Here is an 18,366-nt window from a genome sequence, read left to right as displayed (position 1 = left end):
GCAGAATACTGGGCAAACCCCTTATTTGAGCTCCCTCCCCTTTTCTTTTCTTAAAAGGATTTATTTAGTTAGTTTAGAAAGAGAGAGACTCTCAAGCAGACTCCCCACTGAGCATGGAGCCCGCTGCAGGGCTTGACTCGGGGCTCCATCCCACAGCCCAGAGGTGGTGACCTGAGTGGAGATCAAGAGTTAGACGCTTAGCCGACTGAGCCACCCAGGCACCCCACCCAGCTTTTGAAGCTAGGATAAATATCTTTTGTTTTCTGTTTGTTTGTTTCCCTCCTCCTCTAAGTCTCAAACAGGTGTCTAATTGGAGACATATCTGAGTAATGGGCACCACTTTGGACTTACATTCCCCCATGCGTTCCTTCATAAAGGTGTCTTTGTGATTAGTCAAACTCTTTATGCATGATTCTTTTTCAACATAGGACAAAAATCTTAACTTCGGCAAGGGACAAAATGCAGTAAGTTCAGAGAGGAGGCCGGACAGCCTGTTGGAGCATCTTCTAGAGTTAGAATTCCATATGGAGTATTTGCGCTTTCAAGAAAATGTCTACCTCAGCCAGCACCCAAGACGAATTCTCAGCTCTCTTCTTTTTGCATCTCAAGTAAATCATAACCAGGGACTGTAGGAAGTCAGGTCATATGTGGACTACTACATTCTGGTTGGCAAATAAGGCTTCAGGGAGAAGGTGCTAGAGTAAGGTTCTGTCTGATGAACGGTTGCTTGTCCCCAGAGAAAAGGGGAGAAAGATAGGGAGACAGCACTCCAGGGAGCAGGAACACCATTTAAGGGGTCCTCCAAGAGGTCCCAGGGCTAGTTACCTTAACTTCCCTTAATTTAAAAGGATGACTTCTATACTTTTGTTTCTGAACAAATGAACGCTGTGTAATAAAAATCCTAATCACCAAAAGTAAAATTATTCTTCCCTTTGTTTTTCAGTACCATCTGAGAATAGGGGACATGGTTTGGTTTGTGGGTTTTCCCACTCAATGATGGGTGGGCAGGAAACATTGAAGAACAGTGGACAGGGCAACACTGTCCAAAGTGTGTTTTGTGGGAGCTTAGGAGTGTGGATTTGAGGCCAGGGCTGGACTTGAACCCTCGCTCACTTGCTCACCAGCCTCATGTCTTGGTCAGTTTCTTGTACTTAGAAGAAACTTGGTCAGTTTCTTGTACTTAGAAGGTTGTTGTAAGGACTATAGGAATTAGCAAAGGAACTATATTCCAAGAGGGCGCAGGACTATAGGAACTAGCAAAGCACTTAGAGTGGTGACCGGCACATAGTATGTTTCATTAAAACATGAGATACCATTAGTATTATTTGAAAAAAGGGTGCTGTGATCAAATAAAGATGGGATGGTATATTCAACCATTCTTTACTGTAGGACTTCCAAGACCCTTCTATAGGCCACTATGCTCTGGGAGTCTTCAAAGGGAAATTCCATGTATAGTGCTGCCCAGAGTAATTTCATCGTGGAGTTCTTTTCTTGGGGGGAGATGTATGAGAATAGAGCTCCATGTATCAACACATTTTGGATGTGCTGCTCCAGCAGACAGAACAAGAAAACCAGAAACTAGCACAGGCCACGGGGAGGGCCAGCTGCTTTCAGTCGCCCCTGGTCACCACCTTGCTCAGCCGGCCTGGCCATCGTTTCTGGGGCTGGTTCCATCGGGCCTCAGGCACTCTTCCTCTGCCAGCCTCCGTCAGTTACACCTACCTGGAACCAAGCCAGTGTTTTACCATTGAGTTGCCTTTTAGGAAGGCCAGGAAATAAGTTTTGGGAGGCCAATCAATAGGCCAGCATTTTGTCTGCCTGCCAGAGTATCACCCCTCCCATGCCTCTAGGTTGAAGCAAAATGTTACACAGTTGCTGTTAAGATCCAACCCGAGTTTCGCCTCTGACACCTCCCAGCTGGGTGACCTTGGACACACAGAAGATTAAAAAATAGCCTGCTTCCTGGGCTGTCATAAACATCAAATGAGATCATGCCAGTGAAGAACCATGCCGGTGCACAGTAAAACGTCAGTTAAACGAGCCCTGCTGTCCCCACCAGAATGTTCTCAGACTACTTTCATTAGTATCCAACCTAACAATCTCCTACCATTCCTTTTTCCACATTACATTGCAACTGGAGCCAGGGTTCTTTTTACTTTCCCTGTTAACTTTAAACACCTCGAAAGCAAGAGCCAAATCTCTACCATTTTCCCCCCGTAACCAGGGAATTTCTAATCCAAGACAACTATGAACACTCACTAGAAACCCACTGACCACGTGACCTACTGGGTGGGTCCATGAGATGACTGAGATGCACCTGGGCTTCCGCCATGAGAGGCCCGGGCCTACACTTGACACCCATGGAACCGGCCGCTCACCGAGGAGTCCCGTGCTCAAGGCCAGGCAGGCGCCCTGCGTCTTCCCCTGCCGGTCCCACTTACCCACAATGGAGAGGATGACTACCACGAAGTCAAAGATGTTCCAGCCAATGGTGAAGTAGTAGTGCCTCAAGGCAAACATTTTGAGCACACACTCACAGGTGAAGAAGATGACAAAGACCAGGTTAATCCAGTAGAGAATGTTTTCCATCTGCTTGCTCTGCGTATCTGTCTCCACCATCATGGTCACCATGTTAAGGCAGATGAGCATCATGATAACGATATCAAAGGCTTGTTGAGTGACAAAGTCAAAGATGATGCCTTGGATTTTGTTCTAGGGGCGGGAAGGGGAGGAAAGACATGAGAGCATTCATGAGCGCCTCCCCGAGTGGACCATGGAAGCTACCATCACCTCTCTTTTCTGCAACCCTGGCCAGCTCTTTGCTGCTGCTCTGGCAGGATGTCAGGAGCAGGGGCAGACCCCGATAACACCCAGTATTCTCTTCCCCAAGGCTTTCTAACGTTGCCCCTATTCTCTTTTGTGTCTATGACATCACACGCTTCTGGAGGGCTTCCCGCCTTGCCAATTGCCCCTGTTCAGCCTCATTTGCCGGCCATGTCTGCCCTGACCTTGTCTCTTTTCTCTCTACACTGTCTCCAAAGGAGAGCTCACCTATTCCTACTGTGTACATGGTGTCCATGTCCTTCAGTTTCTCAAGTTCTTTCCTTTGAATTCCTATGTTGCTTTCTCAGCAAGCATCTCTCCTTATTGACTCATAAGCATCTCCAACCTAACAAGTCCTTCTCCTGCCTCTCACCCAACCTGTTCCTCTCCCATCTCTATCACCCACCCAGCCTCCAAACCAGACTCCTAAGGGTCACCCTTGTCACTTTCCTCTCCCTCGTCCCCCCACCGCATGCACTGCAGGTCCGACTGATTTTTCTGAATTCATCCACTTCATCCCGCTTCTGTTGGCCCCACTCTAGCCCAAGCACCACCGTCTTCTCTCTGGACTTCTGGGAGAGTCTCCCAGCTGGTGTCCTGCCACCTCTCTCGCCTGCCTCCAGCATAGTCTCCAGAGTAGCAAGTGTGATTATTTGAAAACATAAATGGGGGGCACCTGGGTGGCTCAGTGGGTTAAAGCCTCTGCCTTCAGCTCAGGTCATGATCCCAGGGTCCTGGGATCGAGCCCCACATTGGGCTTTCTGCTCTGCAGGGAGCCTGCTTCCTCCTCTCTCTCTGCCTGCCTCTCTGCCTAGTTGTGATTTCTCTCTGTCAAATAAATAAAATATTAAAAAAAAAAACAACATAAATGGATCCTGTCTTGCTTCTACTTAAAACCTTTCAACGGTTTCTCACTGGGCTTGCAACAAAGTTCATATTACTAGCCTGATTTAGAGATGCCTCGCACTGTCTAATATGGCTCACCTCATGCCCCTTCCTCTAGCTGGTCACCACCTGGCCACACGGATGCTTTCTGCTCTTACAGCCAGCACTCCTGGCTCCTTCTCATCTACCCACTCTTCCTAGTGGGGCTTTCTCGGACTACTTTACGGGAAGTGGATCCCCTGTCCCAAGCTCCCCGTTCTCTGTCAGGTCCTCCGGTTGTTTTTTCTCACAACACTACGTGTTGTATAGTGGCGGTTTGATCGTTTATTACCTAAATCCCCCCTGTATTAAAAACAACCTTGACAACAGTGTCTGAATTGTGTCCGTCACTTTGGGCCTAGTGCCTGGAACATTAGTAGGAGACCTATAACTATTTGCTGAACGAGTGCTGATCACTCTTTATTAATGTCTCCTGCCACAGGACGTTTGTATATTTCAGAGCAGAAGAAAATACAGAAAATACACACAGGTTCCTGCGTGCAAAGGACTGAAGAGAGCTTCAGAAATGTTAACCTTCTCCATTCTCAGTCTCATTTCCAACACAAAATGGAAGCTCTAACATCAAAGAAATACATTCTTTTTCTTAAAATCTCTGATTTTTTTTTTTTTAAAGAACCTAGGAACTCAAGCTGGTGCTTACTTTGAGGATCACTTTCACTTACTGGTTTTCCAACTGTTGGGTGGGGCCTGAGGGCTTCCTTCCCCTCAGAAGCTGGGGGAGCGGGTATGCCAGACCCAGAGGGTGGCACTAAGTAGGGAAAATGCTTAGGGACTCCCACTCTTGGTTCAAAGTAGCTCTACTTTTATTTCTACAAATTAGACTGCCAGGTGAGCTTTGAAGAGCTGTGCTGTTTTTAAATAAAAAGTTACTTTAAATGAAAGTTACAGAAGATGGAACATTGAGCCTGGGGGTGGTGTCCCACTCTGCTGGGTACATGGCTTCAGAAGCAGAGCATGTCCTCTGACGTTAGAGGGCAGGCACCAACCGAAGGGCAAAGCAAGATCCTAGTACCCAAATCTGTTTGACAAAAGGTTCAGTTCGAGACTGAAAATCAGGACATCACACTCCTAGTTTCACCCTCTTTTTCTCCCACAAATAGTCATGGTGCTATCTTGTCTTCCTAAGACTTACTTGCTGGGCAGAGAGCTGAGAAGATAATGGTCACATCCTATCTTCCAGTGGGAGAAAGAGACCAGCTTTCATTTTCACTTTCCTTTGTCAATTTTTAGCAGTCTCTTAAAACATCTTTCTTCCAGTGCCAGAGCCTATGTGATTATAACAGGCTGATTCTCTGCTGCAGCCCAAGGAAGTCTCAGAGGAAAGGTCAAGCACAAATATAAAAGCCATCCCCTACCTTAGTCCCTGTTCTGCTGTCTTCCCCAGATCCTCCGAATGGGGAGGCGGGGAGAGGATCAGAGGACACAGGCAGCCTGTCACTTACCCCTTTCTTTCCTTGGCAATAATCCTACCAGTGTATCTGCCATTTGGGGTCTCACTCTGCCCTCAGTCTGCACTCACCAGGGGGCGGGGAATGGGTTTCTGTGGTTTCTTTGAGCCCAGCTTTTTCATGGCATTATAGTACTTCTTCTGTTCTTCTGTCATGAAGATGTCCTGACCTCCAAAGTAAAGGAAGAAAGAAGAGAACAAGCAATTACAATAGGCTCTCACACGCTGTGGTTTGGACCTAAGATTCAACCCTAAGAGCTGAGGGGGGCCTGACCCCCTGACCTTTCCAGAGGTTGGTTAAGCTAATAGTTGGCCCATAATGAAGTAGACCTAGGACAACTATTCTAATTCAAAGAATCATCAGCCTTCGTCCTCAGCTTGGAAGTCCTGAGGTCCGCCAGCGGCTAGGCAGGAAGGAAATGGACTGCCCCACTGCGGGCCCTCAGGAAAGGGCACACTTGAGAGCTGTGATGCTGAAGACAGTTGAATCTTCCTGGTTCACACATTTTTTGGGGACCTGCTTTCCACGACAGAAGTCTAAAGAACATTTTAAAATGAAAGGATTTTTAGGTCCTGGTTATTGGCCCATTTATTTCCAACAATATTAAAAATTCAGAAATCCTGGTGTAAGAAAATAACACGGGGAGGTCCTTGACACAGATGTGACTTCTACAGCGGATGACGAGAGTGAGTGCTTCAGTTTGTTTAGGAAAAATTGTTAACCACCTGGAACAAGGCAGGAAGTGAACTTTCCAAGGATGGTCTCTCAAATCCCAGTTTGCTAGTGGTGCCCAGGGACTCCCATCGGTCATGACAAGTCTAGACACTTTCTACTTCTTGCTACAGTTACTCAGCTGCTGCTGTCCTTTTCACCCCTATCACTAGGCCCTCTCTGACCTGCCTCCCCCTGGCGGGAAGCCACACCCAGCAAAGACCTCAAGAATTGCTAGTACGTTAGGTATTAGGACATTGTTAGTGTGGCCTAGGAAATGTGGTAAAGCACACACTTGCAATCCAGCACCTCGCCCCCAACCCCAGAAAGAGTTGACGGCACTAATGTATAGTGGGGCCAAGGCCACAGGGAGGTGATAATAAGGACTTTAGAGAAAGAGAAGCATTTTCTTTCTAGAGATAGGGACAGAAGTGTCTCTCATCTGCATTGAGCTCTGGCCACTGGCGGTGAGGGGAGGAAACCTATCTTTTTCTTTTGTTGATTGAAGTTATCAATGATGACACCAATGAACAGGTTCAGGGTGAAGAAGGAGCCGAAGATGATGAAGATGACAAAGTAGATGTACATGTAGATGTTGTCCTCATACTTAGGCTGCTCGTCGGGCTGTCAAAGGATCAGAAAGGAAAGAAGAGAATCAGCTCCTGGGCGGTGAGGGTGGGGGTGGGATGAGGGGGGCGATCTGACATGCCGTTGCCACCAGCCATAACTGCCCACTGGAGCTGGTGCACAAGCTGGGCGGAGGGCGCGCTACTTTCTGCCTGTTGGGGTCCTCCTCCAGCCCGGCAGGCCCCGCCCCGCCATGACTTAGGTGGAGACTATGCAAATGACGAGGCCAGGGGGAGGGGAGGGCGGGCAGCTAGGAGCCACACTTGGGTCAGCACGAAGAGATGGCTCCCCTGGGGCCAGGTCAAAACCAACAGCCTGATCATCCCGAGCTGGTGTAAAAGCGCGATGACTGACCGAGAGGAGGAAACTGAGCTATAATCTATCAAACCAGCAATATGTGTCCTAACCCGCTCTTTCACCACCATGCTGCTTGCTCTCTGGCCATCTCTCAAGGTTGTGGTTTCGCCAGGTGTATCCTTACCTTTCGGGAATCTACAGCTGCATACATGATGTCCATCCAGCCTTTGAAGGTTGCCTGGCAAACAGAGTCAGTCATTAGACTGTGCCTGTTGGGGAGGTGGTGGGAGTCTAGGCAGGGGTCACAGAGGCCAGGCTCAGGTTGGGCGCAAACACAGGACTGAGTTTGGGCGCGGTCTCATATGGACCTAGAATTTTCTGTTAGTTAACACAGGTTCCGAGGGAGCTTTGTCTAAGTCCCTGGAAATAACATCAAAGTTTGGCAGAGAAACATGTTGACAATGGTAGCTGGATCAATACTTTCATAAAAGGTCTTTAAAATGGGCCTGAGAAGGTTGCCTAATGCTCGGGCAAACTTGTATTTACGAACAAGTGCCAGGAATCTACTGAGGCTACTGAGAACGTAACCGACCACCCATGAGTCATTTTTTACCATGGTGTTAAATAAGCAATGGGGGTCTGAAAATTTCTAAGTTGCAGTTAAAAAACCAAAACCAAAAACACAAGGCCACAAGGCCAGAACTTTCCCCATCCTAGGACTGCCTACAGCAATGGCAATCCCGCCTTCATCCCAGGCAGCCCTTCCTAACTGCACTCTCTTTCCATCTACTAGACCTCTCCTGATTCTGGAAACAAATAGTGGTTAGCAATTCAGTGTTCTCCATTTTCTTTTTGTCCCATCTGTTTTATTTATTCAACCAGATTCAAAGTTTTTTCAGGGCACGGGTGGTTCTTTATACGTCAGATGGCCCTAGTAGTGCCAAGCACAACACCTTGTGTGCAAGGTGGGCACTCTGTGAATACAGTGTCTAACTGGCTGATTGATGTGTATTGGTCTCCTGGAGGTGCTCCAATTCACATTCAACTTGCGGGTCCCAATTCTCCAACTGGGATAAAACAACAAAAGACTCCGGAGGAGGATAAAGCTCATTCTATCAACGCTGCCACCTACTAGCTAACAGTGCTAGCTAACAGTAAGTGCTTACTATCTGTAAGGTCAAGGTGAGAGCTTCACCTGCATTATGGCATTCAGTCCTCCCAAGGACTATATGATGCGGGCACGGTTGTATTAGTAACAAAAATACCTAATAGCAAAATACCATTAATCAAGCACTGCTGTGTGCCAGGCATTGTTCTAAGAAATTTAAAAAAATTATTAGGACTCCTCTTAGCAATAGTGCAAAGTATTATCACCGACATTTAACAGATGAAGAAACAGACGTGGGGCAGTTGAGTCATTTGTCCAAGGTTACATATGCAATAAACATCGCAGTACAGCTCAAACCTACATCTGTCTGACTCCAAAGCCTAGGAGCTTTCATTGCATCCTACCGTCTTGTCAAACATTCCAAAAAATTGGTGAGAGTCGAAGAGAAAACTAGACATGATGGTATGCTACATAATTAAAATAAATTCCTTCTTACTGTGACACGTTGAGAACTTTCTCTGGGGTTGGGCTGACATGACTGGCAGCATTCTAGTACTGCCATATTCTTCTCTTTAGTTAACTTAGTGTGGCTCTTATATAGGATTATTCTGCTAAATCAGAATTCCCATTCTGTTGGTGTGGTTGGTGTCTATGCACTTTCTTTCTTCTCCCCACCCCCCTTCTCTTTAAATGTATACTTTGCCCTGGAGAGAGACAGTGATCTCTCTGCAACTTTCTTACGCTGCAGGAATCTATTTGTTGCTGAGCAGAACTCTGTCCTGAGCATTGGGAGAGATCCCCTCCCGCCCCCCTTGAGTGAGGTCTTGGAGAATTCAGGAATTCTCAGGAAAGGTGTCTCCCTGGAACTCGATTGGGAAAGGACATTGTTCTCTGTGGCCTATAAGGAGTAACCCTGATTCTGGAGATAGGAATGAGAAGGAACCAAATGTGATTTCGCCAGCTGTCGGAATTCCCCAGGACTGGCAAAAACCGCAACGCTTACCACTTGAAGAAGTGCCAGGTAGCCTGCACCGACGTTGTCAAAGTTGATCTTCACATTCTTCCACCTAATTTCTGTGTTGTTCCCCTCCATGAGCTTTTCGCACTCAGTTTTATTGTTGACATCTTCAATTTCAAATCGGATTTCAGAGGTCTCATTAAAGCAGTAGTGGTACTTCCCCGCAAACAGGTTAACTCCCATGATGCTGAAAATCAGCCAGAAGATGAGACACACCAGCAGCACATTCATGATGGAGGGGATGGCGCCCACCAAGGCATTCACCACCACCTGCATTGGAAGGGGGAGGTTGCTGAGTGTTGGGAGGAAGTACGGGCAAGCATACTCTTTTGATTTCCAGGAGGGGAATGATACTGTGTGGCTTGTTCTGACTAATAAAAACGTTATGCCCCCTTTGGAATTAGAGTAGCTGGATGAATCCACAAGTAGGACCAGCATTTTCTAAATCTCTGAAGAATATTTCGAGGAATACTAGTAAATTCCTTAATATTTATTTCATCTAACACGAATTTCTCTGCCCAAGCTGACCTAGGTCTTCTCCCCCCAGGCTCCAACCTGGGACTGAAAAAATGATTTTTGAGTCTTGTCTCCCTCCTTGCCAGCTCATAAAACATGCCCCCCGTGGGGGAAATCTGATTTCAAGCTCACCAGTTGCCTATCAACAGACATTCCCCCCTCTGCAAAACAAGGTAGGATTGTTCAAAACCACAGAGAGCTACCCTTTGGGGTTAGCAGGGAATCAGTCAATGGTACACAAAGTCTCTTTTATGCAAGGCCAGTTATCTTATTTCAGGCAATAGCTGAGCATGCATATTTTGCAGGCTCAAGAGAAAAAAAAAGCTATATTCCCTCTACCAAACAGAATAAAATAAAATCTGAACACATATATTTTTCACTCAAGGTTCATTATTCTTCTTCAGCATTTTTTTTTTTTTCCTCTCTCCTGACTTTGTAGGCTTCTGAATCTAAGAGTCATCCCCGTTTGGCTAATGCTGACTGATGTCAATCCAGGGCTGGACTCGACTCTTCACAATGTATTAGGAATAGGAATGCCTTACATTTTCTGGAAAGTTCTGGGTTGTATTACTGGTCTTGAAACAACCCCAAAACCGGCATATTGTTAAAAATCACTGACTGTAGGTAAGCTTGGGAATGGGGAAAAAAAAAAGGCAAAGGGAAAAAAACCCTTCAGGAATCAAACTTTCTGGGTTGTTTTTAATTTCAATTTTGATTCACACTATAGGTGAGAGTAGCTAGACAACACTTCTACTGTGGCGGCAATTTTCTGTAGAGGAGTTCAAAGGGCTTACAAAAATAGCATTTGGGGGCACGATGGCGGGGTAGGCACAGAAAATGAGGCTAGTGTTCATTCTGCCCTGATCCTCACTTGCTGTTGTCTTAAGTGGGACTGCTAAGGCCCAGAAAGGTAACCCTGTAACGTGCGAAGACTGTGTCTTCCTTTCTCTAATATCCTAGGAAAATTAACATGGAGTTAAAAATAAAAACCGTGGATATAAACACAGCTTTCTAATGTTTTGTTAGAGGAGGTGAGAAGTATCACCATGCTCCGGCATCAGTTTTTCAGTGCAGGGAAGAGGCAGGACACACACACTGCCAATATGCATAGCGTCAAAAGGGCTCACAGGGCTGTGCTGTGGAAGGAACGCCAGGGGGCGGCTCTGGGCTCTGTTTGAGCCCGACTTAGGGTTTCGTTTTCCTTATCTTCTGTTCTGGCCTTACACTGCAATGTCACTGGTGGGAACACGGGGTTGAGAAGAGCTGTTCTGTCCTATATAAAAAAGGCCATGATATTCTGCGGAGTCATTCTTTAGATTAAAAATATTAGTTTTGTGTTTCCCCAATTCATATATGAAGGCCTTTAGATTGAGAGGTAGTTATTTCTTAATTCTTAGACCAAGAAATCTCTTCTAGATTTAATAGCTCTGTCTTTGGTGTAAATGATTATCCTTCAACTGTTCATTACTTTGATGGAGGAAAGCCAGAATATCTGAAATCTGAAAAATCCTCCGTGTTATTTTGGAGAATGATTAATTGATTGATTGATTGACTGATGTTACCAATTTGTTCAGTGGTGTTTTACCTCCTCATTCTACAGTTGCTCACCCTTTGGTGGAGCACCAGAAAGCAATGAAATGTGCAAAAGAACAGGCAAAAGGAGGATGATCCACAAATGGAATAATCATTTCTCCGACGAAAAGAGAGTAGATTACCAAGATTCAAAAGATCAAGTCTATGTGACAGCATTTTGCAGCAGACCTTAGGGGAGAGATCATGACCTTCTATTAGACCATCACAGGTGTGCAACGGGGGAGTGGCCCCAAAAGATCTGAAACCTAGAAATGTTTCTTTTTATCTCAGTTCAGTTCCTCCTCTGGGAACTCTTCTGATTTTCTTAGCCCAGTATAACCTGTCCTGGATAGGGTCACATGTTACAGTTTAATATGGGGTAATATTTATAGCAGGGAAGAATAATTAGCTAATTAACTAAATGACCTCTTCCTACTTTTATACGTGTAGAGCTGATCAAAAGAATCAATACACGAAAGTATTTACAGAGCCATGTTCTCTGATATGTAGAACATGAAAATCCTATAAAATCCAATGTCCTTATATGATGTAAATGCACTTCTGATGAATTATAATCAAAGAAAAACTTTTTAGCTTAGCTTTATGAATAGAACAGTAAACAGCTGATGAAATTTACTAATAATTCTTCCTGGCTGTAGACACTAGCTAGTAATGAAAATTGTTTAACTGTGCTCCATAGATAATCATCATTGTGCTGACATTCTCAGCAACCAAAGGGCAAAAAACCGTGCTTTCTTGAACTCTCACACCATAGGTAGTGCAAATGGTAATTCAAGTTTCCACAGGCAATCACTTCATGAATTGGTCCCTAATAACTCTCAAGCTATTCTACATTGCTTTTAGTTATGATAAAATTCATTGTTCAAAACTAGGTATAGAAATATCACTCAAAGCTTGGGTCTAACAATCTATAAAATTATTTTTTTCAATGGACATTTATACTTAATGATTGCTTCAAATCACTTAGCTGATGAAAAAATTCCAATGGATATGAATTCTTAGAGCATTGTCTTTTTATAATGTCTAGAACACTACGGTTCATTAAATGCTATAAAATCTGTCAAATAGCTTTTAATATCTGGCAGAGGGAACATGGCTTTAATGGACAACTATGTACTGACAATCAACAGAAAGGCATGCATGTTTCATAGCATTATATACCCTCAAAAATTTAAAAGCACAGCGAAATCTTTAAATGAAGATTACTATGGAGGAGAGAAAAGCAAAGAACTACATTAAGTGTTCCTTTGCCAATAATTGCATGAGTGCTTCAATTTTCCAGTGTTTGGTTTGAGGAAGGAGAGGAAGAACTGAAGTCAGTGTCCCAGGACAGGCTAGGGCTGGATGTTCCCTCCCAAACGGAGGTCTGAGCCTACCACTGGAGCAGCACAGTGACAGTTCAGCCCACCTGCATTGATGGTCTTCAGTTTGTGAAGGGTTCCTAGCTAGTGTTTTTCTAAGTGTAAGCACTGGGTGTTGGTGTACATAAGAATCCAAACCACAAAATGGAAAACATATGGCCCCGGAGAAAAGTGACCTTGAAATAAAATGTATGTACCTAATGCTGTTTATCTCTGGGAAGCTGACTGTTAGCTCAGGTGGATTCAATCTTTCCTTCCAGCAGCTACGCTTTCAGGGAGGGGCTGGGAAGCAGCCGCACAGGACTGGGTCCTTAGCCATCTCCTCTGCTCAGCCAGGAGCGGTCAGTGCTGTCGGCTGACCAGAGCCGACCAAACCAAGGGCCACTCTTCTACCAGAGCTTCCCTTCCTGAACACTCATTGTTCCAAATCCTGGCTTTTGGTTCAAACTGGTTTTCCCTCACACTATTTTTGTTGGAAAAAACCTCGATGTAGAGGTTTCACTTCCTCATGCTTTTTCAAGGAAAACTTTATGCCTCTCTGCTCTGATCACCATTTCTGGACCTCTGGGTCCCTGAGCTACTTGCAGGTTGGCAACCAGAAGTTTTGGGGAATGGAATTGGTGAGCCCAAGGGAAGGTGAGGAAAGGGGGTGGGGCTGGAGGGAAGAGGTGTGGTGTGGCCACCCTAAGGGCTCCTGAGTTCAGGGGAGGCAAATAACCTCAGCATGAAAAAACCAGCCCCAGCTGGTTACCAAGGACGACTTCCTCCAAGGGCAGGGACTGGCAGTAACAAGCCTCCACTTGGAGAAAGGTAGAGCAAGTGTCAGCTGGGCGTTTTTTTCTTGGGCTTTCTTCAGGTACTACCAGTCTGGCTTGAGGAGGTCCGGGATCACCCCCTCCGGGTGGGGAGGAGCATGGGCTGCGGAGGCGGCTACAGCGTGCCCAGTACCGTCTCCACCAGCCGCCTTCTACTCCTCAGTTTCAGTCACCAACATAGGTGATCAGCGCTCTAAACAGAACTGAGAGGATTTAGGAAAAAAGTTTCACTAGCCCTTTCTGAAAAAAGTGGGAAGGCGGGGGAAGGGAGAGGACGGTAATCCCATGTCTAATGACCCGGAGTGCGCAGTGGTCTGTGGGATACTCTCTCTCCCTCAGTCTAGCCTGTACCTTACAGTGCCCTCCGTGCACTTGTTCCAACATCTCTCTGATCTCTGGGAGAAAGACTCAGACTCCCAAGTTAGCCTTTGTTTTTTAAATTGCAAGCAGTCTGTGTTGCCGTGGACCTGACTTTCCTGCAGATGATTCACGCGGGTTGCAGAAAGATGATATGCAGTAAACTGAACCGTGACTGTGCTACAGCAGAGACCCAACTGGTGGAGAAAAGCATTTGTCTGAAGGAACTAACAAAACACAATTCGCGAGGCACAGTGAAGTTTTCACCTTCCTGTCCAACTGGGGGTTGTTTTGTGGAACAGTGGCCAGGGACCACAGCTGAGGAATGGATGAAACAGCACTGTCCTGGTACCTAGGTACTCCACTCAGTCTTGCTTCCTGGGGACCACGGTAATCATTTAATTTTCATTCCTACATTCTGATATTTGCACATTTAAAAACATATCCTCGGTTTGCTCTCCTGCATGTATTCAACATCTGAATGGAAATGAGTTTTCTTGGTCTCGTTAAGTATAACAGACCTCTCTGTTACCACAGGACAACTATTACCACTAAAAGACAGTTGCCCACTTGATTTTAGGAAATTGACTTTTTAGCATGTGTGTGTGTGCACACGCGCATGCACACACATGCAAAATTTTTTTTAAACCAACAGAGACAGCAAAAGGGCACCAAAAGAGGGAGCCTTGTTTCTAAGTTGGCAGGGTGACAGCACCTTGCCCTGTTTGGATCTGGGTGGAGTATCACCAAAGCAGGAAAAGCAGGTGTCAAGACATTTCAGAACTAGCGGAGAAGTCATCTGGCGTCATACCTGATTGTTATTTTGCGGTGTCAGGATAGAGGACCATATAGCGTGGGCAGAGGGGTAGGGGGTGAGGAGGAAAGCTTTGCTATCAGACAGAGGCTGCCAGTCCTTATGGGACTGGGCTGAGAACAACAAGGTGCAATAAGAGGAATCAGAATAGAAAGAAAAGCATTTCTTTTCCCAGGGCCATGCCAAATTCTGCTCCGTTCCCAATTCCAGGCCTGCCGTCATGTCTTCTAGCCCCTTCTCTGCTGCGTTCTCAGTGACGGCAAGGCCACAGCCCCCACCTGGCCGATGCCCTACCCGGCACTAGCCCTGCCTGTGGTCTCTGCTTTTCAGTGGGGCCGCGGGTTACAATTCCCCTTCTTTGCACCTGGTGATTCTCCCTATTAAATCAACAGCCCAGAAAGCCGCCCCGAGTGCTACAGGTAAGCCAGGCCAAATGAGAATAGCCAGCGTTAACATGTTCTGCGATGGCACGCTGTTGGGGCGGGGCCCATATTAATGTGATGAGGCAGCTTGATGCGACCCCCTCGCACGGGGCAGGTGCGGGGAGAGAGTAGAGGATCAAATCAGCAGCTGCATCACAGATCGTGTCTGAATGATCTTCCCACCGTGTGATCAGTTCTAGCATGCGTAAACAGTTTCCATCGGCATGCAGAAGGATCAGCTGCTCTTAGTATCTTACCCTCATCCCTTCAAATCGTGATAAGGCTCTTAAGGGTCTCAAAGCTCTTAGGGTCCTAAGGGACTTTATGGCACCTAGTTCCGAGTAGCCCAGGGCATTAGCTATAAGGCTGACTAAAGAGACCTACACGGAAACAGAAGAGAAAAACAAAAACAAAAAAGCAAACAAAACAAAACAAAGAAAAACAAGAAAAGAGGTTCCAGAGTGTTAGAATAAAGCCCCTAGCACTGATTACACAGATTGGGCCCCCCAGGGAGAGAGAGTGGGTAACACCAGCTGCCTACTTCAACTTGGACTCAAACGACCTGAAAGGAAAGGAGGTTGAGAGGCAGAAGAAAAAACACAAGGGGGAGGAGAAAATCGAGAGGAGGCGGTAGAACATACATACAGGTTGGCAAAGGGAAGAGGCTGAAGGGAGAGGGGGAATGAGGACGTTCCAGTGGAAGGAGAGGAGCCTGAACAGATGACAAAAACCTTACCCTCGCCCTTTACAGCCTCTGCAGCTCCCAGAAGTTGCCATTAAATTAAGCCAGACAAATTTAATGGTACCTATGGAAAAGAATACAGATAAATACACACACTCCACACAAGCCGCCCCCTCCTCAGCTCATTCACCATGGATTTCCAACAGGGACAAGCTCTCTTGCTCCTGGTTGACAAGAAACCATTTGCCGGAGAACGTGATGAGTTACTACGTCAACAAAGGAAACGTATCCAGTAAGCGCCACAGCTGGCTTTGCCATTCCCAAGAAGGCAAGAACCAAAGGAAGCAATTTCTAGACAGCGTTTTGGCTCCACGAGAACTCCTTTAAGCAAGTCTTCCGTCTCTCACTTTCAACTATAATAATCCTTCCGTCTCTGAACTACAACCAGACGCCTTCATGAGAACTTGGGTGGGCCTGAAAACTGAACCTGTACTTCTCCTTATCATCCCCATTCTTTCTCTCCAGAAACAGCTCAGAATGAACTGGCCTCAGGTCTGTTCTTTCCCGGACCATCTTCTACTCTCATTGTTAGAAAAACAGCTGGAAGGATAAACTTAGAGCAATTTTAAAAATTTTAGTCACAGATGAGGACACTGAGCCCCCTACACAAGACTCTGCCGGGTGTCACACTGGCGGTTCTGGAGCCAGAAATAGAGACCCTGGAAACTCCTGGTTTCCAGGCCAGAGCTCCTTCTTCCACAGACAGGTCACGTCCCCGACTGGCAGGTAAAACGACGCTATCCCAAGAGAGGGTTATCGGTATCAGAACAATCCGGAGTTGACTATATCACCCTGCTGGGAAGAAGCCTACAGGTCTCCAGGTCAGGAGTCATGATGGTTAAATGCCTTCCTGCTCTTCCAGAGCCAAACTCACTTTGTCCTACCAGAGCTCCCAGAGCAGTTCCCATGGGGTCCTGTAACACCGGATGCCGACTATACCTGGGGCTGCCTGGGCCTGACCTGAGAGGCCTGACCCGAGTTCCCTCCAAGGAAACTACCTTTAGCTGATCAAATCCTGACAGTCTGGGCTCTGGGTTTCTTGGAGCAGTCTTTCCCGTGTACTGCACCACAAATTCTGGGATAGGTTAGGATGTTCCCATCGATCATTCTTAAGTTCCCTCTACTGGGAAAGTGGTGGTTACAGATCTGCTTGGCCTACACTGATATTTTAAAGCAAATGGAGAGGAGAAAAATGGAAACAATCTACAATTCAGTTTCATTTGCTGTTTTTTATCTCTAGCTGAGGGCTTTAATTCTTTGAGTCTGTATCTCGGAACTGTATGAAATGTTTTTAAAAATAAGTTCTTTTCTTTTTATAATGAAGCAGGAGGACTGGCAGGAGGCAGAAGTGGAATGTCCGTGACCTAGTGAGAGAAAGGGATGAGCAGGCTCAAGGATTTCAATTTTTAAAAGGGGTGTGAACCTTTGTCTATGCATGGACTCAAAATTCATCAGTGTAGATATCTTCCCTGGAGTCCTAGGCAGTATTCCAAACAGATCTGGAATTAAAGCCTGCCCGATTTACTCCTGTTCTTTGAAGGGTACATGCTTCAGAGTTCGTTTTTTTGTTTTTTTTTTTTGTCTAAAACAAGGGTCTCAAAAGCTTGATGTGGAAACAGTAGCACCAACCAATCATTTCCCCTCCATTCATCATTCTCAGTAAGACTCTAGATGGAGGTGTGTTTTGCCTATGATTGCCAAGTGCAGTCAACTCTTAACCCCAAATAATCTACAATTGCCAGATTCTTGGTGAGACCTTAATAGGCATATCTGAAGGTGAGCTTTCCTATCTTCACCAAGTGCCTGAGATCAAATACCCCTGAGTCAACCTTACCCTGAGAAACTATGCCAGGTAAAGACAGCCAAACACTAAGCTTTGAGGGGCGATGGCATGCACAATGGGCCTCGCGCGTGGCAGGGAGACTCCAGCTCTTCAGGGTGGTGGGTTAGTCTGATTACAAAGAGGCCTGGGGTGGGAAGAAGGATGGAGGTACAGATGCTGCTCCCCGGCTTGGCTCTAAATGGTGCCGAGATACCATGCTGCTCAGCTGATCAATCTAGCCAAGATCTCCCAAGACAGGGTCAGCAAGGAGCCTATGTGGGCTAGCGCTTAGCAGCTGAGGGTGCTCTGATAATCCTGAGTCCCCATGCTAAACCTTCACTGGAGGTAACCAGCTCATTGCTGAAAGTATGCTTTAAGGAAAGAATCAAACCTGGAAAAAAGAAAGGAGTTGAGGGGAAGTAAAAATTCAGGGTATCAATGGCTGCAGGAATAGAAAAAAAAAAAGGGAGACACTAGGTGACTTTTTCCAAATGATGTGAACATTTTCAAATGGAGAATGTTGGTCATAGTCTGAATTCAGGATGTGTGGTCTCTGAAAGTTCCCGTCGCTGGAACTGATATGCTGGTTAACCTCCTGATATAATGGGATAAATTTCCCTGGGGGAAAGTTGACAAAACTCTTCTATAGGACAAAGTCTCCACTGCAGCCAAGGACCTGAGCAAAATGAAATATTGTCTCTGTTTGGGAATTACATGGCTTGTAACCAAAGAGAATTAACCTTGGAGGTTGTCCGGATTATCCACATGGTTGTTAAAAAGTCCTCTTAGCAGCTTTAAGGGGCAACACAGAGGAAGGAGAATCCATTAGGGAAACAAACATGGTGACGAATAACAGATTTGGACATTTAGTCACTGGGGAATGAAATGGGAAAAAGAGCTTCTCTCAGAGGTGGAGGGAGAGTGGGACCTAAAATTTACACCTGCTG

General features: G+C 46.0%; 1 protein-coding gene across 5 annotated transcripts in view; it reads right to left on the bottom strand.

The window, feature by feature from the left end:
- SCN8A (sodium voltage-gated channel alpha subunit 8) overlaps positions 1-18,366 on the bottom strand; it is a 188,543-nt gene that overhangs the window by 7,897 nt on the left and 162,280 nt on the right. For all 5 annotated transcript variants that reach the window (XM_046012736.1, XM_046012735.1, XM_046012738.1 and 2 more), the window contains exons 21-26: positions 15,113-15,235; positions 8,963-9,247; positions 7,036-7,089; positions 6,414-6,551; positions 5,288-5,392; positions 2,442-2,712 (exon numbers count right to left, since the gene is read on the bottom strand). In XM_046012736.1, coding sequence (XP_045868692.1) covers positions 2,442-2,712; positions 5,288-5,392; positions 6,414-6,551; positions 7,036-7,089; positions 8,963-9,247; positions 15,113-15,235 — 976 coding nt within the window. The remainder of the gene's footprint in view (positions 1-2,441; positions 2,713-5,287; positions 5,393-6,413; positions 6,552-7,035; positions 7,090-8,962; positions 9,248-15,112; positions 15,236-18,366) is intronic.

The sequence above is a fragment of the Meles meles genome, chromosome 7, assembly GCF_922984935.1.
Source record: "Meles meles chromosome 7, mMelMel3.1 paternal haplotype, whole genome shotgun sequence".
Taxonomy (NCBI): domain Eukaryota; kingdom Metazoa; phylum Chordata; class Mammalia; order Carnivora; family Mustelidae; genus Meles; species Meles meles.
Note: the sequence above shows the minus strand (reverse complement) of the source record. Positions and strands in the feature narration are given on the sequence as shown.